General features: G+C 44.2%; 1 protein-coding gene across 1 annotated transcript in view; it reads left to right on the plus strand.

Moving 5' to 3' along the window:
- Positions 1 to 10,177: 10,177 nt before the first annotated feature.
- Positions 10,178 to 22,582, plus strand: part of FAM171A1 (family with sequence similarity 171 member A1) — a 131,440-nt gene continuing 119,035 nt past the window's right edge. The window contains exon 1 of the mRNA XM_081096472.1: positions 10,178 to 10,445. Within this exon, the coding sequence (XP_080952598.1) occupies positions 10,349 to 10,445 (97 nt within the window). The 5' untranslated portion in view covers positions 10,178 to 10,348. The remainder of the gene's footprint in view (positions 10,446 to 22,582) is intronic.

Raw genomic sequence — 22,582 nt, forward strand, 5'->3', positions numbered from 1 at the left:
TGGTGGTGCCCAGATGAGGCCCAGCTGTGAAGCAATGTAAGCTGATGTGGGGCCTTGGGCCTTATTTTGGAAGTTCTGGGTCTCTCTGACTCAGCTGCAGTTTGTTAGGTAATTTTCAGATTACAAAGGGCCAGGCCTTTCATATGCAAAAATCTCTGCGCACAGCTTGGGTGGGGTGGGGGTCTCAGAGAATCAACAGGGCAGAGCAAGCAACTATGGCTGATCTTCAGTCCTACCCTAAGAGGCCTGCGTCTCAGTGTCCCGGTAATTGCTGTAAGCACCTCTGAGAGAAAGCTGCCCTCGAGTTCCCACCGATGCGAGACAGTCCAGTTTCTCCCCATATGAGTCTCGGTGCCCAGAGACTCGCCCGGAACTGGAGTTCAGAGCAGTCGGGAGCTTGAGACTCCCTCCTGATTGAAAAAGACAACCGTGTCCTCAGTTGCCAGCCCTTTCCACATGCGCCTCCATACCTCTGCACTTTACTTCCACACCTCCTCTGAGTCTCAGTGTGCTTTTCTCTTTCCTTCTAGTTGTATAATTTCCACTCAGCCAGCCTTCCTGTTGTTCTGGATGATGTCTGTTTTGTCTTTTAGTTGTATTTGTGAAGTGGTTGTGCAAGGCAGCAATTTCCGGTGTTTACCTATGCTGCCATCTTGGTTTCTTCTCTGGATCTGTTTTTGTTCATCAGTTTATGTTGTTCATTATATTCCACAAATGAGTGAGATCATGTGATATTTATCTTTCTCCAACTGACTTATTTTGCTTAGCATAATGCTCTCCAGTTCCATCCATGCTGTTGCAAATGGTAGGAGCGCCTTCTTTTTTACAGCAGCGTAGTATTCCATTGTGTAGATCTACCACAGTTTTCTAATCCACTCATCTGCTGATGGGCACTTAGGCTGGTTCCAAATCTTAGCTATTTGTAAATTGTGCTGCTATGAACATAGGGATGCATATGTCCTTTCTGATTGATGTTTCCAGCTTCTTGGGATATATTCCTACAAGTGGGATCACTGGGTCAGGGACTTTCTTCACCTGGTCTGAAGATTTAAAGATATGATTGACTGACCAGCATGTCCAGAGTTTCTGATTTGCTCCTCTGTGTCTCTCAGATGCTCAGACACATGGGAAATATCCTGAAAGTGCCTTTCCAAAAGATGCTAGTCTTCCAGAAAGTTTTCCTTCATTGTGAAAACAGCCACAATCACAGGTATTGGGAAGTTAGGCAGATGCCACCTCATCCTGCAGGCAGCATCCAGAACATGCCATCTACTGTCTCAGTTCAGCTGTTTGAGGCAGATCCTTTTGGTTGTAAGTTCAGAAAGCCCAATTCAAGATAGCTAAAGGGGAAGAAGAGTTTATTAGCTTAACAGGTGTAAGTCCCAGGGAGAGCTGGCTTCAGTTACTGACTAGATTCAGGGGCTCATCTCACTCTCTCTATCTTTAGTTCTGCTTTGCTCTGTTTTGACTCCATCCTTAGCTTCTTGCTTCATGGGGGCAAGATGGCTGCCAGAGGTTGGTGGCTTTTATCCTCTCCTCTCATTAATTCCTTTGGAAAAGCCACCTCTCTCTCAAGAGTTTCAACCTTTTAAAAAGTTCTGGAATTGAATCATGTTTTTAGTGAAGTACTGATTTGGGGGTGAGTGAAGGGAAAGTCTCTAGGCTGTGAGTTTTTATTATTCAGTGTGATGCTTTGGAGAAGTTTAGGACTGTTACCTTTCATGTAACTACAGGATGCTTTTCCCACCAGGATTCCTGGGAATCAGCTGTCAGTGTGTGCCGAATTGGGTGACTTTAGGTTGGCCCCTTATTCTGCTATAATTTTCTGCTTTCTTAATTGTGAAACAGGGAGGATGGACCAGTTATTTCAAATTCCTTTGAGTTCTAGCATTCCATTTCTACTAATGCATTTCATATTTTAAAATGCAGAAAAGGTACTGGAACCATTGTGAAGGGGCCACTGAATGTTGTCAGTTATCCTTGAACCTAGAACTGGGGCGATAGCCATGCTCCATCATCCAGTCGCTAGGCTCTAAGGCTCTACAGTGATGTGGTAAACTGGCAGTGGGCATCTGTGCCTCCTCCTTCTGGTACACTATCGTAAACTCCTAAAGTTGGATTTTTAAATATTTTTATTGATTTTTTACAGAAGGAAGGGAGAGGGATAGATAGTTAGAAATATCGATGAGAGAGAAACATTGATCAGCTGCCTCCTGCACACATCCTACTGGGGATGTGCCCAAAACCGAGGTACATGCCCTTGTCTAGAATCAAACCTGGGACCTTTCAGTCTGCAGGCTGATGCTCTATCCACTGAGCCAAACCCGTTAGAGCCTGAAGTTGGATTTTTAAAAAATGACATTTCCAGACTTTCCTGCAGCCAGGCTTCTGGGTGAATTAGGTTCTGCTAATTAGATGCTCTTGGTAGAGATTTTGGAAGCAAAAGTGAGACAGGGCTGTCTCCCTGTTACTGGCCTGGAAGTTCTGGTCTTTTCCACAGGGGCAGCTGCCTTGTGTCTAAGAAGGAGAAGGCAGAAGGGCAGGGAGAAGCTCTGCTGCCTGATCCCTGGACCCAGCAGTAGTGCAGGTTCCTGAATGCAGACTCTGCAGTGCAGCTTCCATCCCCCATTTCCTGACTGGGATGGAGGAAGCAGCTCTCAAGCATAGTGTTGCTCTGGAAGCTTGTCCTGGAGGCCCAGCCTGGAGGCCCTCCTCTAGCCTGGCCACAGATATCATGAGCCCCTCATTCCTTGTAGAACATCTGGCTAGAAACCTAGACAGATTTCTCTTTCCATCAACTGAGCACTTACTGATGGAGCCTCTAACCTATCCTATATAATAAAAGAGAAACATGTAAATTGACTGTCCCTTCGCTATGCTCACCAGCCAATTGGGGTGGATATGCAAATTAACCCGACAAAGATGGTGGGTTAATTTTCATACACAGGCGCCAGGCGGAGAGCAGAAGCAGGAGAACCAGCAGCTTGGGGGAACGTGGCTCCCTCGGTTGCTCCCAGCGCAGAGAGTACCAGGAATTCTGGGAATAGTAGTTCTGATGGCATCCCCAGGACCAGAAGCAGAAGCCCAGAGTGCAGGGAGCACCAGGAATGCTGGGAATCATAGTTCTGGTGGCAGACGGATCTCCTAGACACTAGAGCAGTGATGGTGAACCTATGACACATGTGTCAGAGGTAACACGCAAACTCATTTTTTTGGTTGATTTTTCTTTGTTAAATGGCATTTAAATATATAAAATAAATATCAAAACTATACATCTTTGTTTTACTATGGTTACAAAGATTAAAAAATTTCTATATGTGACACGGCACCAAAGTTAAGTTAGGGTTTTTCAAAATGCCGACACGCCAAGCTGAAAAGGTTCGCCATCACTGCCCTAGAGCAAAGTGAGCCTGGAGCAAGTTACTGCTGAGGCTGGGGATGGAGGGAAAGCAAAGGCGAGAGACATAGGTAAAATCAGAGCGTCTAGGAAAAATTAAAGGGAAGATATCCTAAAACTTCCAGGAAGTCTCCACCAATGAAGCAAAGAAAAAAATGCCTCTATTATTCTGTGAGCAACAAACCAAACTGGGTTGGGGGTCTCAGACAATTCGTTCATATGATTGCAAAGACAGACAGAAACTCCGAGATTGGAGAGGGCTCCTCTCAGGGCTCCCAGATTGGAGAGGGTGCAGGTCGGGCTGAGGGACACCCCCCACCTCCTGCCCCCGTGCATGAATCTTTGGGCACCGGGCCCCTAGTGTTCAGATAAAGGGAATGATTATTAAAGTTTTTAATTTATTTCCAAATCATTAGAAGACCTGTAGTTTCTGAGTGTATGAGAGAGAGAGAGAGAGAGAGAGAGAGAGAGAGAGAGAGAGAGATTGATTTATCATAAGGGATTGTCACACAGTTATGCAAGAGAAGACCTGCTGCCTGGAAGCTGGAGTAGCTGGTGATGTAGGTCAGTCCAAACCCCAAGGCTTGAGACCAGCAACCCAAGGCCCAAAAACCAGAAGCACTGATTGCTGAGGGCAGGAGAAGATGGATGTCCCAGCTCAAGCCAAGAGCAAATTTGCCTTTTCTCTACCATTTTTGTTCTATTTGGGCCCCCCAAAATTTGATGATGCCCACCCACATTGTTGAGGGTCATCTGCTTTACTCACTTCACAAATACAAATGCTAATCTCTGCCTCCAGAAACACACTCACAAACATACCCAGTGTGAAAGAAAGGGGCCACATGCTGACCTGACAAGCTCAGGAGAGGCCTGCATGGCAGTTTTGCAGACTCGGAGACCTAAAGTAACCACAAAGGATGGTCTGAAATTAAACCTTAACTAAGAGCAGTTATGGTGGGCAGTTACGTCCTAAGCCGATATCTTCACTGATAAGGTCAACCTTTACCTTAACTGAGCCTATCTGTCTTTTTGCATCTATGGTAACATGTCCCTGGGATGTCTGGGTAACTTGTGATTTCCCTGTATCTGGAGCCCCTGGGGCAGGGCCAGGTGTGCTGGGCCCAGGACAGATGCAGCAGATTCTTTCATTTATCATGTTAATTGTTCCTGCACCCACCTAAGTACATGTCCATCATTTTACTTTTTATCCTATCACAGAGGTTTCCCCGCTTCGCTTAATCCCACCTTAAATCTGTCACCAATGAATTTCATGTATAAATACGGATGTAACCCTGCCATTCTCCGGAGCACTATCTCAATTCGTTGAGGTTTTGCTTCCCGGCATATGTCGACAGTTTGGCTCAAATAAACTCACAAAAATTCTTTACAGGTTTCAATGGTTTTTTTACGTTAACACCAGAAATAATATATTACCAGCTTTCTGGGCATCCCTTGGCCCAGTCAAGTTGTCATATAAAATTAACCATCACACCAAGAAACAGACCTCTCTACATAAAGAACCTCTCTTCCTTTGCCATTACTCTTAGGACTAAATATTCCTTTAGCAAAAGTATAAATAGGGTTTAGGCATACTAAGATTGGAACTATTTGCCCTGCATTCAGACACGTTACTGGGCAGAAGAGTTAACCAGAATGTATAACATTAAGTGAGTAATGCTCCTGACTTACAAATCTACATTTGAGACACAAAATACATTTGTAAAACCAAGGACTCATATTTAGACATAAAAGCAGATCTTTCAAGGATTATAAAGGAATGATTTCCCTGGCCTCTCCTCTTCCCTTTTTGAGGAAAATCATTGGTTTTTACCCAGGACTTTCCCACCAGGAAAGTTAAGAGTTTGAACTGATTTTTATTTGTTTGTTGTTGTTTTTGGAGCGGGGAGAGGAGCTGTCGTTTTTAAATTTATTTTTTGAAGATTTCAGAAGAATATAACTATAAAATATTGCTAAAATTTTCATTTATACTTTATACACCAGTGGATTTCCTTTTGTCCACAAAACTTGTCATCTCTTTAGACAGTGAGGAGAGAACCTCAACAGCCAGTGCAGTCTAGGCTAAGACTCTTCAAAGAAGAATTTCAGACACCTATAGGGCAACACAATCCAGTCAAACCTTGCATTTTACACAGAAAGTGGTCTCCTAAGGCCGTGTGCATTCAGAGTGGATGCATCTAAGCCCATTGTACTATTTGCCCAGACAAATCACCTCCTCACCCCCATTTCCAAGTTTATGGAGCTTGTAATGAGGGGGACTGTTGAGAGAGACCCTTGTTTAATAATTAAGCAGGATTAAAAGAAATGTCTTGGCAGCAGATAGACAGGAGTAAACAAAGAGGAAATGACTGGAAAGGAAAAGAAAAGAATAAGAAAGCGCCATTAAAAGAGTTAGGGCCTCCAGCACCAGGAAGCTGTCCTCCCTTTTCAGGTGCAAAACAGCCACAAAACAAGAGTTCAATTAATGCTCCACTTACTCTGTGTTTTGTTTTGTTGTTGTTTTCCCGTTTTCCCCCAACTTTTTAAGTTTTCTCTGAAGAAAAAACAACAACAAAACACAACAGCAAGCAAACCAAACTTTCTGTTTTCTGCCTAACTGGATTGATGTTCCCTTGGAAGCCTCTGAAGGCAGATTCAGCAGTCACAAATAAACATTTCTTCCCGTTATAATGTGGAGGTTGCTTTCCCATTCTCCTTGAGCTTTCCTTGTCCATGACAATAATTCAATGGCCAGCAAAGAGTTGTGCTAGAAACTTCCCCTTGCTCTAATGGAACAGGCATAAAATACATCTCTGAGCAACTGGATTCTTGGTGAGCCACTAGCTTCTGAGTATTCTTGCCAACAGCCGGATTTGAGATGTGTCCTGGATGCCTACAGTCCCCCTGGGGCATGCAAAGGAGCACAACCACACAGGGGATCTGAAATGACACTACCAGAGAGCCACTCTTGTGGCTAATGTGCACTTGCAATGTCTCACATGAAGCTGACATCAGACATTCATTCACTGAACTATTTTCTTAATTAAGATACTGCTCGGGACTAAGAACCTGAATGAGCGAAAGGAGGTTGAAGGGGAAAAAGGAGAAGAAGAAAAAGAAAGATGTCTTTGGAAGAAGGATCCTGTAGGAAAGTCACAGAGATTGACCTACAGGTGCTGAGTCACAAGTGGAGGAGAAAGTGCTGGAGTATCAGGGTTAAAAGAAACACAGCAATTCCTTTTTAATAATTTCTTTACCTTTTTCTTTTTCAAATGGATGGCAAACGGGTTCTGAAAAAATGCTGAGACCTTATAATTTCTATCTATGGCTACATTTTATCTAACTTTAGTAAAAGCAGCAGCGAAAAGAAGCGGGAATGTCAGTGACACATTTCCTGATCTGCACAAACCCCATAAAAAGTTGTTGTTCACAGGCAGCTTTTAACAGAGGGGGGGCGGTGGTGGTGGTGGGGTGACAGGAGGAAAGAGGGGCACAGGAAGGAAAATGCCTCTTGAGATAAATTCAGACAATTAAAATTCCACCACATGGGCACCAACCTCAGGAAAGATTTCAATAGGATAAATAATCTGGGGCCGAGAAACCTTGACACAGAGCCTGTGAAATCAAGGTCTGGAAAATTCAGACAGGAAAAGTTCTATATATGGCACCACTGCTTTTGGCAGGGAACTTGCAAATTAAAATCAAATGCTGCACAGACAGGCAACTTCTAAGCAATTTCAAATACAGTCATAATTCATCTCTAGTCAAACTGTGAGATTTTCATAAGAGCAACAGGAAAATTCTAGAAGGAAAGAGCACTTCTAACTTGCATTGTTCTGCAGACACTCCCACTCGGGCAGTGATTCCCCCACAGTTACTAAGTGGGAGTCTGTTTATCTGAACTCGAGAAAAGGTAAGCCATATTCTTTTATTCCTGTAAAGAAGAAGTGTGATTACTTAATTATTATGGAACTCTGGACAGATGATGTGAAAGTACGCTTGTTTGTGTGATTTAGCAGAAGTTGTGCTTTCTTAGCCTCCCATCCAAATAACTCAGAAACAATTGCACATGGGGGACCCACCTCTCCTCTTGGCATTGAGACTGGCTTGCAGGTTGAGAATCCACTGTGCAAAGTATTCAATTTGTTTCAGTGTCTAAATAGGCATCTGCAAAATGAGGAGGGGGTTTTGAAACTATTTATACAAGCCTGGATGTTGCTATAAAGGTACATAAACTTCCCCTATACTGCTATGTCATCCACAAAAATTTTGTGACACACAACAATAGCAACCATTATACCTGAGTATCTATAGTCAGTGATTGTGACCCAAAATTGATCAGACTAATCATTTAATGTTTACTAAGGCTACTTGCACTACCATAAGTACTGGAACTTCAGACTAGGATCACAAACACCAGTGTTTTGAGTAAACAGTGAAGCTTATAAAAAGTGGTACAGAGCAGAGTTTTATGGTGTGTTTTTTTAAATTTTGAAATAATTATGAACTCACGAGAAGTTACTAAATATAGTAGGAGAGGTCCCTTATTCCCTGTACCCAACTCCCCCCAATGATAACATATATTATTAAAGCCAAGAAGCTGACATGGGCACAATCCCATTCAATAGATACTATTAACTAGATCAGACTTTACAGGGATTACAACAGGTTTAAAACCATTTGGACACAGCTGGAGGTAATTTGCATGAAATTTATCCTTAGGGTAACACGGTATAGAAAATTGCATTGACTGCATCAGACCTAGATATTTGGGCAAATTATTTTTTCATGAAGCCTCAGTTTGTTTATCTGTAGGATAGAAATAATACCACCACCCAAGTAAGTTGGACACATTTCCAGTCCAGTGAGAGCGGTATATTTTAAGAACCCCAACTATAACAGGGTCCTTCGTTCCCCCGTGAGGTCTTACGTTTCTGTTCTCAGGATTTTGTGGCAGTCCCCAGGTGATCTCCTCAAAATCAACCTGGTTCTTGACACCCCCCAGCCTCCTCAGGCTGCTCCTGTCTCTTGACAAAAGGTACATCCTCAAAATACTTGAAGCATGGCCCTAACCGGTTTGGCTCAGTGGATAGAGATAGGCCTCAGTTTGGCCTGCGGACTGCAGGGTCTCAGGTTTGATTCTGGTCAAGGGCATGTACCTTTGTTGCAGGCACATCCCCAGTAGGGGGTGTGCAGGAGGCAGCTGACCCATGTTTCTCTCTCATGGATGTTTCTAACTCTCTATCCCTCTCCCTTCCTCTCTTTAAAAAATCAATAAAACATATTTTAAAAAATAAAATGACTACTTTAAAAAATATTTTAAGCATGAAGTTTCAACTCCAGTATGCACTTAAAAGCAGCTCCCTAGGCCAAGAAAGTGACTTGAAAACTTTGGGACCGCTCTTCTCCATGAAGCCATCCTCCACCCAGCCATCTAGCTCGCCAGGACTCTATGCTCTGTGGGCTGGCACCCAAACTGCAATTGAGGGCTGAGCTGGACTATCATCCCGTTCACTTCCCGCCCCTGGTTCTGACACTGGAAGTCAGAAGGAGGAGGAATAAGGTAGTTCCTAATTGTGGGTTTTCTTTCCGCCTTCCTGGCTACTTGCTACCATGTGCAGGTGTGCAATTTGCACTAATTGTAGCATTGGTTGTGTTGACAATGAAACCCACATGGCCTTCTCCACCTCCTGTTTTTTATTGTGTCTCACAACTCTGTCTATTATAAGTCAACTGGGCAAGTGCCACCCTTCATTCTCTTTTTGGTACAGTGCCTGCCACGTCTTAATGCCTGGTTAATAAAATTACAGTACTAACCCTCCTCTGGCCGCAGCACTGGGCAGAGTGGGGATCTGGGCGGATTTCCTTAGAGCCTTGCTCCCTTGCAGAGGTCCTGGGGTCAATGCAGTGCTGGTTGGAGGTGGGGTCGAGAGAGTCCAGGGCGTCATGAAGGTTGTGTGGAGGAATGCACAGATGGGAGCAAGTTGAGAGAATGGGAAGTTGGTGTGGGGGGTGAGTGTGCCTCTGCTGAAGGGAAGCCTGGGTGTTTGTGAAGAGCTTCCTCCTTGGGAGCAGCCTGTTTTATTTGCACCTTAGCTCTGCCGCTGACAAGCTGTATGCTAATGACAAATTCCTTAACCCTCCTTAGACTCTATTTTCTCATCTATAAATGGGGATAACAATACCTACCTCTTAGATCATATTATAGTGAAGATAAAGTAGAGCCTTAATCAAGGCAAATTTCCTGACCACTGTAACCTTCCAGAAATATCTAAGCACAATTCAGCCTAAAGATGTTCATCTGTCAACACTCAGGCACTGAGGGCCTAAGGGCAGTTTATACGGGTTAGGATCCCCTTCCCGTTGACCTTCAGGTTGGATGTCAAACCTAACAGAGGTGGACTGGGACAAGAATGGCCGCAGGATGGCGTTAACCCGAGGACACCGAGGCAGGTCACAGCCCGAGACCCTCCGTTAACGAGGTGTGAAGGCCTCAGACTTGAGAGCGGGTGTGTGTTTTTCCAAAGCGGCGGAGAACGGGGGGATGCGGGCTGTGTGGGCACCGGCAGCAGCTCGGATCCCGGGAGCACGGAGGTGCCAAGGGAGCCAGGCTCTGGGCGCTCGATCTTCCCCGCGGCGCGGCAGCCGCCAGGTGGCACCAGGGCCCGGGGATTGGCCGCCGCCCGCGGGCGGGGCGGGGCGCGGAGGGGTTAGCGGGTGGGCGGGGCCGCGGCGCCGGCGCTGCGGGGAACCCACCGGGGTGCGCGGAGGAGGGAGCGGCCGGGGGCTGCGGAGCCGGGCGCCGCGCCGAGCGGGGGCGCGGCCAATTGGACGGCGGGCCCGGCGCGCGCAGACAGGCGACATGGAGGCAGGCGCGGCCGCCCGCCGCCCCTGACGCGCCGCTCCGTCCCGGTGGTCGGCGGGGCCGAGCCGGCCGGGGCCCCCGGCGCGGAGATGGGCAGGTCGGCGGCGCTCCTGCTCTGCCTGCTGGGCTGCCACGTCTGGAAGGCGGTGACCAAGACGCTGCGGGATCCGGGCGCCGGAGCCCAAGGTGGGTGCGCGGCGGCCGGCGGCGGGCTTTTGTGTGGCCACGGCCTGCCGCAGCGGCGGCGGGAGGCTCCGCGCCGCATTGTGCCGCGGGCGGGGGAGCCGGGCCCGCAGCCCCGCGCTGCGCTCCGGAGGGGGCGGCGCCGCCCGGGGGCGCCTGGGGCCTGGAGCCTGTGCTCCCGGGGGGCCGGGGACAGGTGGGGGTGCGGGTGGCACCAGCTCTGCTGCTTCGGGTGGCGCGTTCGCGTGCACCCGGAGGTCCTTTTCTTTATGCCGTGACACGGACACGCGGCTCCGTCTCCTCCTTCGCCCCGGCGACAGGGGCAGCCCCCGGGTCGCGCCGCCCACTCGCCGCTTGGGGCTCGGGTGCTGGAAACCCGGGCGCGAAGGCAGCTGCGCTCGGCCCTTTTGTTGTGGTGGCGAGGGGGTGGCCGCTGCCCCGGGGATGCCCCCTGCAATTGGGGACTCCAGGGTCCGCGGCTGCTGCCAGCCACCGGCCTGCCGCAGTTCGGGAAAGTTTTGGGGGTCTCCTCCTCCTCCCTGTCCGACGTCTCCTCCAGGCCTTGAGGGGTGTCCTCCTCGGCCCAGGAATCGCTCCCGGAAGGGGAGGAAGAATTGGAACTGGGAGGCCCTGAGCACTTTAAATCAACAACAGTCCTTTCCAGGTCTGTATGTCGCCAGCTCCTGCCTTTTGTCTAATCTTTGGCCTCTGCAAATTTGCTTTCCGGCCCTGGAAGTAATGTGGTCGCCTCTGAGAAAGGCCACGAGCCTGTCTTTTGTCTTTAAAATACGAATTTATTTGCGGGGGGGGAGGAGGGGGCGCGAAGCCTCCTTTGCACGCACGCATTTGTGGCCGCCGCAGAGGAGCATCTGCAGGACGCCGCTGCCGGCCTCCCCCGGGCCTCTCAGGTCTCCAGGTCTCGCACAGGCCTCCTGCAGCCCGACCCCCCACCCCAACCCCCTCCCCCCGCGCCCCAGCTCCTTGCCATGTCCTCTCCTTGCAGAAAGGTGTGTGAACTGTGAAGTCAGTCCTGCCGACAGGATGGACCCAGATCGCTCCATCCAGGGTCCTCTTGCTCAGGCTCTGCCTTACCCATCCTCATGCTAACTCTCTTCCCATGTAACAAATACCGGAGCAAAGAACCTGGATGGCCACTCAGCCTGATGTTGTGACGGGGAGGAAGGTTCCACCACAGGCTGCTGGGTTTAGTTTGTTACCTACATGTTGAATTAAAGGCTTTCATGTCCATCCCTTGCTGTACCATTTGCCAGCATCTCTTTCATGCATTGCTTTTGCTATAGCTACGGTATAATGTGACAATGATGAATTATGTATAAATTTGTAGTGTATATTATGGAAGGGGGACATTGATACAGTACAAAAAGACTCATTCCTCTTCATGTAGGAAATGAATGTTTAGGACATTAGATCATTGGTGTTCAGTTGTAGCCTCTGAATACCCTACCTCTCTTTGAATCAGCTATTTTAATGAATGATACTTGCATTTCAAGGAGGCCATTAATTCCAAAGAAGGAGTTGAATTTTTTGTTTTGCACTTGACGTGTAATATTAAGTTCATGCACTTGTAAAATAGGGGAAGGCTTGATTGGCCTCAACTCGGGGGAGGGGGAGAAGTCATGATAAAACCTACTAAGTGTAGGTTGGAGACCACATTTAACAGAGATCTTATTGCTAAAACTCAGATCAGGTAACTCAGCTCTCAGAAATGGAATGTTCTGTGAAGTGGAAGAGAAATGATCAACCTGTGAGGATATTTATGCCACGGCTAAGAGGATCTTAGTCTATGGGGTGATCAAGTTGAATATTTTTCCACCTAGATTACTTCCTTGGTTGGATAAGGATGGCTATTTAAAGAGTTGAGCTCAGGAGCCATAAGTTGGGTCTTACTGTAACCTGGCATCTGGATTTCGAGCTAGTATCATTTTATGGGAATGGACAATATCTCCTTGGACATTCTAAGGTCACTCTCACCCCACCGAGTTCTTCAAGCCGTCTTGACACATTTACATAGTTTTCTCTACTCTTCTGGATCACATACACAATGAAGACAATTGCCGCATCTGATTTCACTTTGCATTTCCCACAACAGTTTGTGGATTGTTTTGCACATGGTCAGTGCTGCATTGATGAAGGTTTGAAGACAGCTAGTCCATAAACTAGTGCAGCAATTTTCAACCTTTATCAACTCAAGGCACACATAGACTAATTACAAAGTTCTGTGGCACAGAATCGCTATTGTAGTGAAAATCGCTGTTGTAGTGCAACATGCAGTCATCATTAACACGCATTTTTAGAAGAAAACTTCAATGTTTACCTTCTCTGAAACCTAATTTGTAGTTTTACTTACTTTCACTGTTGACACTTATTTGAATCATTGTTGAGACTTTAATATGCGTTGTGTGCACACAGATAGTGTATACCAACAGGACTTAGAAATTACTTGGGAAAATCTTAGAGACCTGGAACACACAGATCATATACTACAGTATTTTAATTAGATTCTTGGAACTAAATGACACCTTCTTTATTAAACTAATCTTTACTATGTTATGAGGGAACTATCATCTTGCAAAACTTCTTGGCACAATTTTGCTATTTATGTATTCAAGATAAGATTTAAGGTTTGGCTTCAGATTCTCTCTTCTTACTGTAGCTGCTTCGAATCAGCAAAGGGATTTCAAAAGCAACAGTTGTCACAGTGAGGCTTTGCTGATCACAAATTTGAACTAGTTCTAGAACATGATTGCATATTTTTATTGTTTCATCTCATTTGCTCCAAAGTGTTTATAGTATCTTTTTTTAATGTTACAGAAACTATTATTCTGAAGTATTGCCTAATTTTGTCTTTCTCCATCTCTTACAAACTGCATTGAGGCTGGCTTGATAGAGGGGACTGTCCTTGAAGAGCAGTGAACTGTGCAGATGTGCTCTTTAGGGATGTATGTTTGAAGCCCAGCACTTTTAGGCATGAGAGAGGTCAGAGTTGGGTGAAGGACTTCAGGCTCCGCCTTCTACTGTATGATCTTGACGTTACAGCTCATTATCTAATTTTACAATGATATGCTAACTTTTTGTTCATCTCAGAGAAGCTGCACTCTGTCATAACATTTGAAGTGAGTGGTTGGCTGTCTCTCCTCTCTGAGAGGTCTGTTCTTTGCTAAACTCAAATTTGAGTTATTGGAGCACGGTGATCAGTTGGAAGACCATGAAGCGACGTAAGATATCAGGGGGAGCCTATGAATATATTACTTGACATGGCAAAGGAACGTCACCGACTTGGTTAACTTAAGGATCTTGGATAGTCTGGGTTATCAGTTGGACCCAATATAATCACAGCGATCCTCACAAGAGAGAGGTGGCCTCTGAGAGAGACTGAGGGCACTGCACTGATGGCTGTGAAGGTGGAGGAGGGGCCGGGAGCCAAGGACTGCAGGCGGCCTCTAACAGCCTGAGAAGGCAAGGAAACGGATTCTCCCCTGGAGCCTCCAGAAGGATGCTGCCTTGCCGACGTCTTCCCTTTAGCCCAATTATAGTAATTCTGGGCTTCTGACCTCTAGAACTGTAAAATAGTAAATCCATGTAGTTTTAAGCCACTGAATTGTGGTAATTGGTTGTAGGAAACTAATACAAACCCTAATCCTCATGAATTACGAAAGAGCTGCACCTGTACAGTCAGGGTAATGGTGGAGTGTAGACTCCTTCTTGGGTCCAAGCCACTAAATGTAACGGAGAAATGCATGAAGTTTTTGCATCTGTTTAACAAAATTCTGCCAAATTGGCGCGATGTGGGGGATCTTTGAGGATTGCCTCCAGGACCCTTATTACAGCCACCAAATTGACTAATTTTTCCCCCGGTTAGATCAGTGAGATGTGACTTTTATTTGTAACAAGGTGCGTGAGTCCTCCGTATTCCTCCCAGAGTTGGGATTGTTCACGCCTGATGAAAGAACGTGTAGCCACAAGCCACTCTAGTAGAACTCTTGCTTGCTTTTAAGCTTTGCTCAAATTTTTATTGACAGATATCTACTGGTAATAAATGTTGTAAAAGAAAGTTGAGATTTAATGCCACCATAGGCCCCCAATGCCTTCATACAGTGAAACAGTAGGGTCCCCCCTCCAACTTGGAATGGCCTCCCCCATGTTGTTTCAGAGTCTCAGCACAGCCCTGCTGATATTTCTCTGCCTCTCTTAGGCAGATGAGTCCAGCCAACTCTGGGCCTGGACCACATGAACAATTGAGGACACACAGTTGCAGGCAGAGGGCAGAGGCAGCGTAAACACCTGTTATCCTTGACACTACGCCTGGTAGGGAATACAGGAAGTGTGAAACTACTGCACTTCTCTTGTGTATTTTCCATCTCACTGGGAGCAGGGGAATTCCGTTCAGTGTAGTCCTGAGAAGGAAGACATATGACATGTGGGCAGGTCCCAGAGTAGCAGCTGCAGGGGTCACTGGCAACTTAGTGTGGGATTCAAACCTTATGGGCTGGGAGAAGGAGAAGGATAATGAAGTGTCCTGGCTCGAGTCTCTTCCCAAGGAAATGAACTCAAGAATGGAGAGAAGTTTGAATCTTCTTGATTTTAGGGCTTTGGCCAAAGAGGTAAGTAAATAATGGAGAAAGGGAAGAACCACTCAGTTATTTTAAGGCTGAAGAGCTTACCACTCGTTAATGTATCATACTCATCTTCCCAACATATCTCATAAACATTCATTCATTCAGTTCTCTTCATTTTCACTACTTTGCATACCTTCATCCTAGAGGGTCCCTGTTTTAGTCTGTGCTTTCAGTCCAACATCTCTTCCATGATGTCCCTCTTCAAACACCACTTTAGTCATGTCTCTTTCCTACAGAAACATTGGTATTTTCATGTTGCCCAAAGTATGTCTAATGACTAAGTCTGGCCTTTACAGTCTTCCTGCCTTTTCCAACTTGATCTGTTCTTCACCAGTTTGAATGGTCTTCTCCAGCTGGAATGTATCCCTCCTTGCCCCCTGGATGGCTGGTGCATCCTCGCTTCCCTTCACCTACAGCTGTATTCTCCTTTCTGCTCTTGAAATCCTAAGTACAGTATTGAGTACCTGCTGTATGAATACAGTATGCTACTTATTAGACAAAAAAGGGTGGTGTGGAGGGGGGGCAGTATATTTTTGTGGAAGCTTGATTATTTAGAAGTTTCTACCCTGTGATATTTTACAATCCAATTGGAAAAGAAATGGAAAAATAAATTCATAAAGTAAGGGCATTAAGATACTTTTAATGTAATTAGGCAAGTTTCCTGAGTAAGATCAAACCAACTAATACTAAATAATGACTAAAAATACAGCTATTAATTGTCTGTAATGTTTATTTTTGCATATTCCAAGAATTTATCCAGCCCTAGCCGGTTTGGCCCAATGGATAGAGTGTTGGCCTACGGACTGAAGGGTCGGTCCCAGGTTCGATTCTGGTCAAGGGCACATGCCCGGGTTGCAGGCTCAATCCCCAGTAGGGGGCGAGTAGGAGACAGCCGATCATGATTCTCATCATTGATGTTTCTATCTCTCCCTCTCCCTTCCTCTCTGAAATCAATTAAAAAATTTAAAAAAAAAGAATTTATCCATAGTCAGACACAGGAAGTTTTATTTCCTAGAGTGTTCCTGAAAATTGTAAGAAAACTCCTTTTAATGATCAGATATTTAAGCAGTGACTACATAGATTGGAAAATATTGGTTCTATAGTGGTTTCCAATGTCATATGATGCTCTGAATAAAATAATTACAGAAACAATTGTATAAAGCTCATATTACTTAAATTGCATAGGGAGATAAGATGATCAAATAAAGCCCTGGCCAGGTGGCTCAGTTGTTTGGAGCATCATCCCATACACCAAAAAGGTTTCAGGTTCAATTCCCAGTCAGGGCACATACCTAGGTTGTGGGTTCCATCCCAGGTCAGGGCATATATGGGAGGCAACCGATCGATGTTTCTCTCACATCGATTTCTCTTCCTCTCTTCCTCTCTCTAAACATATCTTCAGGTGAGAATTAAAAAAAAAAATATGACCAAATATAGATTTAATATGTTCATCAAATATTTCACAAGTAAAACATATAAACACATATTCAAATATTTTCCTGGCAAATGGCATAGGAAAAGCTGGCTGAGGAGAAGAAAGCTTGAGGTTAGTATTGAGTTTATAAAAGATTGGTGTGTTTTGTTTTACCCTGTACCCCACAGGGATAGAGAAGCATGAGTTTATGAGGAAAGACAACTATTTCCAAGTCAGATGAACATTTCATTTTCTTGAATTTACTTTCTTGAACTCAGAATTTGAGTAGAAAAAGTAGTGAATTCACATAGAGGGGGATATTTTTAATGTGATTTTTAATGCGGTTTTGACAGAGCTGAACTAAAGACATTAAAACTATCCTCAGTAAGGTGAGTCAGATTAGTAAGACTTCTGATTTCAAAACATAATTGGTAGCAGAGTTTCAATGGTTGAAGTTCACCCTCTTCCTCTCCATGCTATTGAGATTAAGGTGTGGTTGTGGTTTGTTTCCTTTGTACCAGTTACAGCTTATATCTCTCCTCTTGAGAGAAGGTCAGCACAATAAAAGCACTTTCTAATGGAAATTTCTTTTAGCAGAAATAATTAAAGCACATGTAACTTGGATCTTAATACTTTGTTAACATTTCATTTCTTCTTAATTTCATTGTGTGATTATTATCAGGCTAATAATTTATAGTTTATTAATAATATTTTATTAAGGATTTGGATGAGTACATTTCTGGGAAATTGATTATACTTTCTTTTTTAAAAAATATATTTTTATTGATTTTTTACAGAGAGGAAAGGAGAGGGATAGAGAGTTAAAAACATAAATGAGAGAGAAACATTGATCAGCTGCCTCCTGCACACCCTACTGGGGAGTGCCCGCAACCAAGGTACATGCCCTTGACCAGAATCGAACCTGGGACCCTTCAGTCCACAGGCCGATGCTCTATCCACTGAGCCAAACCAGCTAGGGCTGATTATACTTTCTAATGAAGCAAAGGTGAAAAGGGGGTGTTTTAGTCCATTCAGGCTGCTGTAACAGAATGCCGTTGACTGGGTGGCTTATAATCAACAAAAATTTATTTCTCACAGTTGTGAAGGCTGGGAAGTCCAAGATCAAGGCACTGGCAGATTTGGTGTCTGATCAGGGTGGTTAATAGACAGCCATCTTTTTGATATGTTCTCACATAGTAGAAGGAGCAAGGGAGCTTTGTGTCTTCACATGTGGTCACTAATTCCATTCATATGGTCTCCACCCTCACATAATCACCCTCAAGGCACCACTTTCAAATACAATAACATTAAGGATTAGGTTTCAACATACAGATTTTGGGGAACACAAGCATTCAATCTGTTGCAAAATTTAGGTTAAAAAAGAACTCTGCGGGCAGTTTAGATGGTAAACTCCAAGAATGAATTAAAGTTAACAAAATTTCAAGATAGGAAGAAATCTAATTAAAAAAAAAAGACTTGAATCTTGTAGGTGACTAAGTATAAAGTGAGTAGAAAAATATGACTTGGTTACCAACCCTGCCAGAGTGGTCTTGGGATACCTTGGTGAATGCCTAGTTTCTAGAAACCAGATTAGGACATAATTCTGTTGTGTCATGTGCTGGTGGGACCATACCTGAAGGATTGTATTTGGTCCTAGATGCCAGATTTAAGATTGATTGAACCTCCACAGCACATTCAAAGGAGAGCTTGAAATCAGGCCTCTTGGCTTTGTCATGATGCATGTCATATGATTGTCCTTCCATGACATTGGTGAGTACTGGGCTGGACCTGCAGGCCCCTGTGGTCACACAGCCCTCCAACAGAAGCTCCTCCTTGTTAGCCATCACAGGCTCAGCCCCAGAAGAGCTGAACTAAATTGATTGGTTGGAGGGCTTCGGGCATGTTGTTAAAAGCAAGGCAGATCAAAAAGGTGGCCTCAAAGTCTTATTTAGGAAAGATGGGCCATCCTAGAGAATGTGTGATTTAGAACAAGATGTAGGGAGACCATTTAGGGAACCTCAGATATTTTAAGGATTATTGCATTAGTTCTCTGTTGCTGCCCTCACAGAGTATCGAAATATAACAGCTGGAAACAGCACTCATTACTACCCCACAGTTTCCATGGGTGGGAAGTTTGAGCACAGCACAGCTCAGGTCACTCTGCTTAGGGTCTCACTAGGCCAAAATCAAAGCATCAGCAGGGCCATGCTCCTTTTTGCAGGCTCTGGGAAGAATTTGCTTCCAAACTCATTCAAATGGTCAGAATTCATTTCCTTGCGGATAGAGGGCCGAGGTCCCTGTGTCGTTGCTGGCTGTGGGAGCCTTTCTTGCTCCTTAGGGCCACTTGTATTCTTCCCCGCGTTGTCCCTTCCTTTGCCAAGACAGCAACATCAGGTCCAGTACTCACAGAGCATGTCTCTCGGACATCTCTTCCACCCTGTCTCTCTGACCACAACTAAAGAAAGTTCTTTGCATTTAAGGGCGCAGGTGATTAGTTTGAACCTTCTGAACAATCCAGGAAAATCTCCCTCTTACACTCTATGACCTTAGTTAACCTCTACAGTCCCTTTTGCCATTTAATGTAACACATTGGCAGGTTCCAGAAGTGAGGATGTGGGAGTCTTTAGGGGACTCACTCTGCCATAATGTGGAGGGTGGGTCAGTGGAGCTCCAGTGGGTTGAGGGATGGGCAAAGCAGATCTCCCGCCATAGGGGAGGTTGAGAATAGCGAACAGGACTGCAGAGGGTCCTTTCAATGAGTCTGGAGAAGGGTTTGGATGAGTGACTTCGGTGTCCCTTCTTGCCCTGAGACTTTAGATGGTCAACTCCATGGACTAAGTTCTAAATTCTGTGGACCCATATGCAAGGAAAACCTGAAGCAGCTTATTTGCTACCAAATACTGTATTTAAAGTGGTCCTGAGTTTTTGTATTTTGACCCTGAAAACCTGGAAGAAAGGTTTATTTTGGTAACTAATATACTAAATTCTTTGAATGGTAAATATTTAGGTATCTAAGCTACCCTTAATGTTAAATCAGTGTAATTAATAGTAACAGGCACTCTCAGCTTCATTCACCTAGATACGAAGAAATAATAATGATTAGCAAACATGTATAGGGTCTTACTGCATGTGAGGCACAACGCGAAGGACCTGAGTGGGTTACCTTATATAATAGTCACATCAATCCTGTGGGTGTAAATATCATTCTCACATTATAGCAGAGGAATTTGAGGCCCAGAGAAGTTACATCATTTTTTTTTAATGCAGATAGACAAATTTACCCCGTGTGCGGTCCCTGTTTGCCTTTACCATAAACCATGGAAAACAACCTGAACAGTGATTTACTGCACAGCTCCAGAGAGCCGAGTTCTGTGCTGGGTGCTGTGGGGGATTCAGTTGTGTAGAAGCGATAAGAAATTCACACAAATAACTCTGATGAGCTCTTGAGGGAGGGCCGGCGCAACAGGGTGGAGTTTAGGGTTACCCCCAGCTGGGAGTGGGGAAATCTGGGTTGTGTTCCAGTCTGTTAGCATTTGCTTCTATAACAAGAGAGACTCGTTAGAACCCATCGCTTGGAGAGGCGGGCTAGGGAAAGACGTGGTTATTTGTAAACAGTCCTTCGGGTGTGTTTGGATTTGTAATGCCTGACGAGATGCCCTTGTTCTCCTTTGGCATCGAGTGAGGGCTTTATTGACTGTGAAGTAAGTGTACGTGTATTGATTTGGTATTTGAACTTCCATGTAAAACTTTAATCTTTTTCACTCAAAAAGAAAAAAAGCTGCTTAGTTTCTCTTTGCTTATGCAGTGATCTAGAAAATAAATGTTTAAATGATGCTGTTGTAGGACGATAACATTACTTTTAACTTATTTTGTGAAAATGGCCATATTAAAAAAAATGAAAATTTTACGGTGAGTACCCATCCTCACCACTTACATACAACCTACATTTTACCTGCTTCATTTCTTATCTATAATTTGTTCATTCTTTTGTCTAGTCATTAATCCATCTTATTTGTTGATGCATTTTAAAGTATGTTTCAGCTGTCAGTGGTCTTTCCTTGAGATACTGCAGCAAGCATGTCCTTCATTAGTGTGGCTCTTCCACAAAATACCACATGCGGGCGCGCGTACAGTGCGATTGAAGCTTCGTGGCCCATGCGCAGAAGTCGGTTTTCGGCCTGGGTGAGTCTATTTTGAAGAAGTACTGTTGATATTTGGCTCTGTTGACTAATGAGTTTGCCGACCACTGCCTTAGGGGAAAACTCTGTTCTGGTTTTTTCCACCATAGATTACCTTTATGCCTATTCTAAAACTTCATATAAATACATTATGTACTCTGGCTTCTCTTAGTCACTATGTCTTTTGAGATCCATCAGTTTGTTGCTTTTATCAGGAGATTGTTTCTTATTGATGAATAGGATTCTTCTGTATGACTGTTCTACAGTTTGCTTATCCATTTTCCTATTGATAGACAAAAGTTTCTCTGTTGTAAATGTAGTGCTATGAACATTTTTATGCAGTTCTGTGGACATATGTTGTCATTGCTCTTGGGAAAATGCGAAGGAGAGGAATTTTGGGGTTATAGGTGAATGTTTAGTTTCATGAATTGGTTGTATCTTTCTTTCACACACACATGCACACACACACGCACACACACGAAATGTGTGAGAATTTCTATTGCTCCACATTCTCACTAACATTTGGTGGTATTAATTTTTTTTTTAACTTTAGCCATTTTGGTGGGCAGATAGGTAGGCAGACAGACAAATAGTATAGCACATACATTTATTTTCCAGTTATAAATGGCTCTAGTGTTTGAAGAGTATTGGAGTACTTTTAGAAATTAAAATTAAGATTTTACCATTATGTTTATTTTTTAAACAGTGTTTTAATGTAGAATTTTTAAATTTTTTGATGTTTTATTAAAATAAGTCACATAGCCCATCCAGTGATGCTCAGTGGTTGAGCATTGACCTATGAACAAGGAGATCACAGTTCGATTCCCAGTCAGGGCACATACCCTGGTTGGGGGCTTGATCCCCAGTAGGGGGTGTGCAGGAGGCAGCCAATCAATGTTTCTCTCTCATCATTGATGTCTCGCTATCTCTCCCTTCCTCTCTGAAGTCAATAAAAATATATTTAAAAATCAATCACAGCCAAATTTTCTTCTCAGTGAATATCCAAACTGACCAGATAGAACCACTTTATCACATACCTACCAGATAAGCCATGGCGGGTTTGTCCCTGTGCATGCCATGTGTATGTGTCTAGGTCAGTGATGGCGAACCTATGACACGCGTGTCAGAGGTGACATGCGAACTCATTTTTTTGGTTGATTTTTCTTTGTTAAATGGCATTTAAATGTATAAAATAAATATCAAAAATATATATCTTTGTTTTACTATGGTTGCAAATATCAAAAAATTTCTATATGTGACACGGCACCAGAGTTAAGTTAGGGTTTTTCAAAATGCTGACACGCCGAGCTCAAAAGGTTCGCCATCACTGGTCTAGGTGGAGAAGGAATGGGAAAGAGAAAATAAAATTAATGCTTCTAGAGTTAATATTTGCATATTGCTGATGCACCATTAGAGGTTATATTAGGACTATTTCCACGCCTATTCTCCTTAAAGAAACCAAAATGTATATGCCAGTTGGAAGGTGCAAGTCATACACTCAAAAGTTCTCTTAACCATTTGTATGCCATAAGCGTCTATAGCAGTGGTTCTCAACCTTCTGGCCCTTTAAATACAGTTCCTCATGTTGTGACCCAACCATAAAATTATTTTCGTTGCTACTTCATAACTATAATGTTGCTACTGTTATGAATCGTAATGTAAATATCTGATATGCAGGATGGTCTTAGGCGACCCCTGTGAAAGGGTCAGGGGTCGCCACCCAAAGGTGAGAACTGCTGGTCTATAGTAAGATGCAAGCAGCAGACCTTTTTTAATTAATTCAACATATCGTGGCAGTTTACTGGTTAATGACTAAGCAGCTTCTACAAGTTACTTGGGACACTTCATTAACCCTTTTGAGTCATTTAGTATTGAGTTAATTCCTCAAAGTATTCTAATAACCTTTTAAAA

Source organism: Myotis nattereri (genome assembly GCF_964212035.1).
Source record: "Myotis nattereri genome assembly, chromosome: 1".
In the NCBI taxonomy this organism is placed as follows: domain Eukaryota; kingdom Metazoa; phylum Chordata; class Mammalia; order Chiroptera; family Vespertilionidae; genus Myotis; species Myotis nattereri.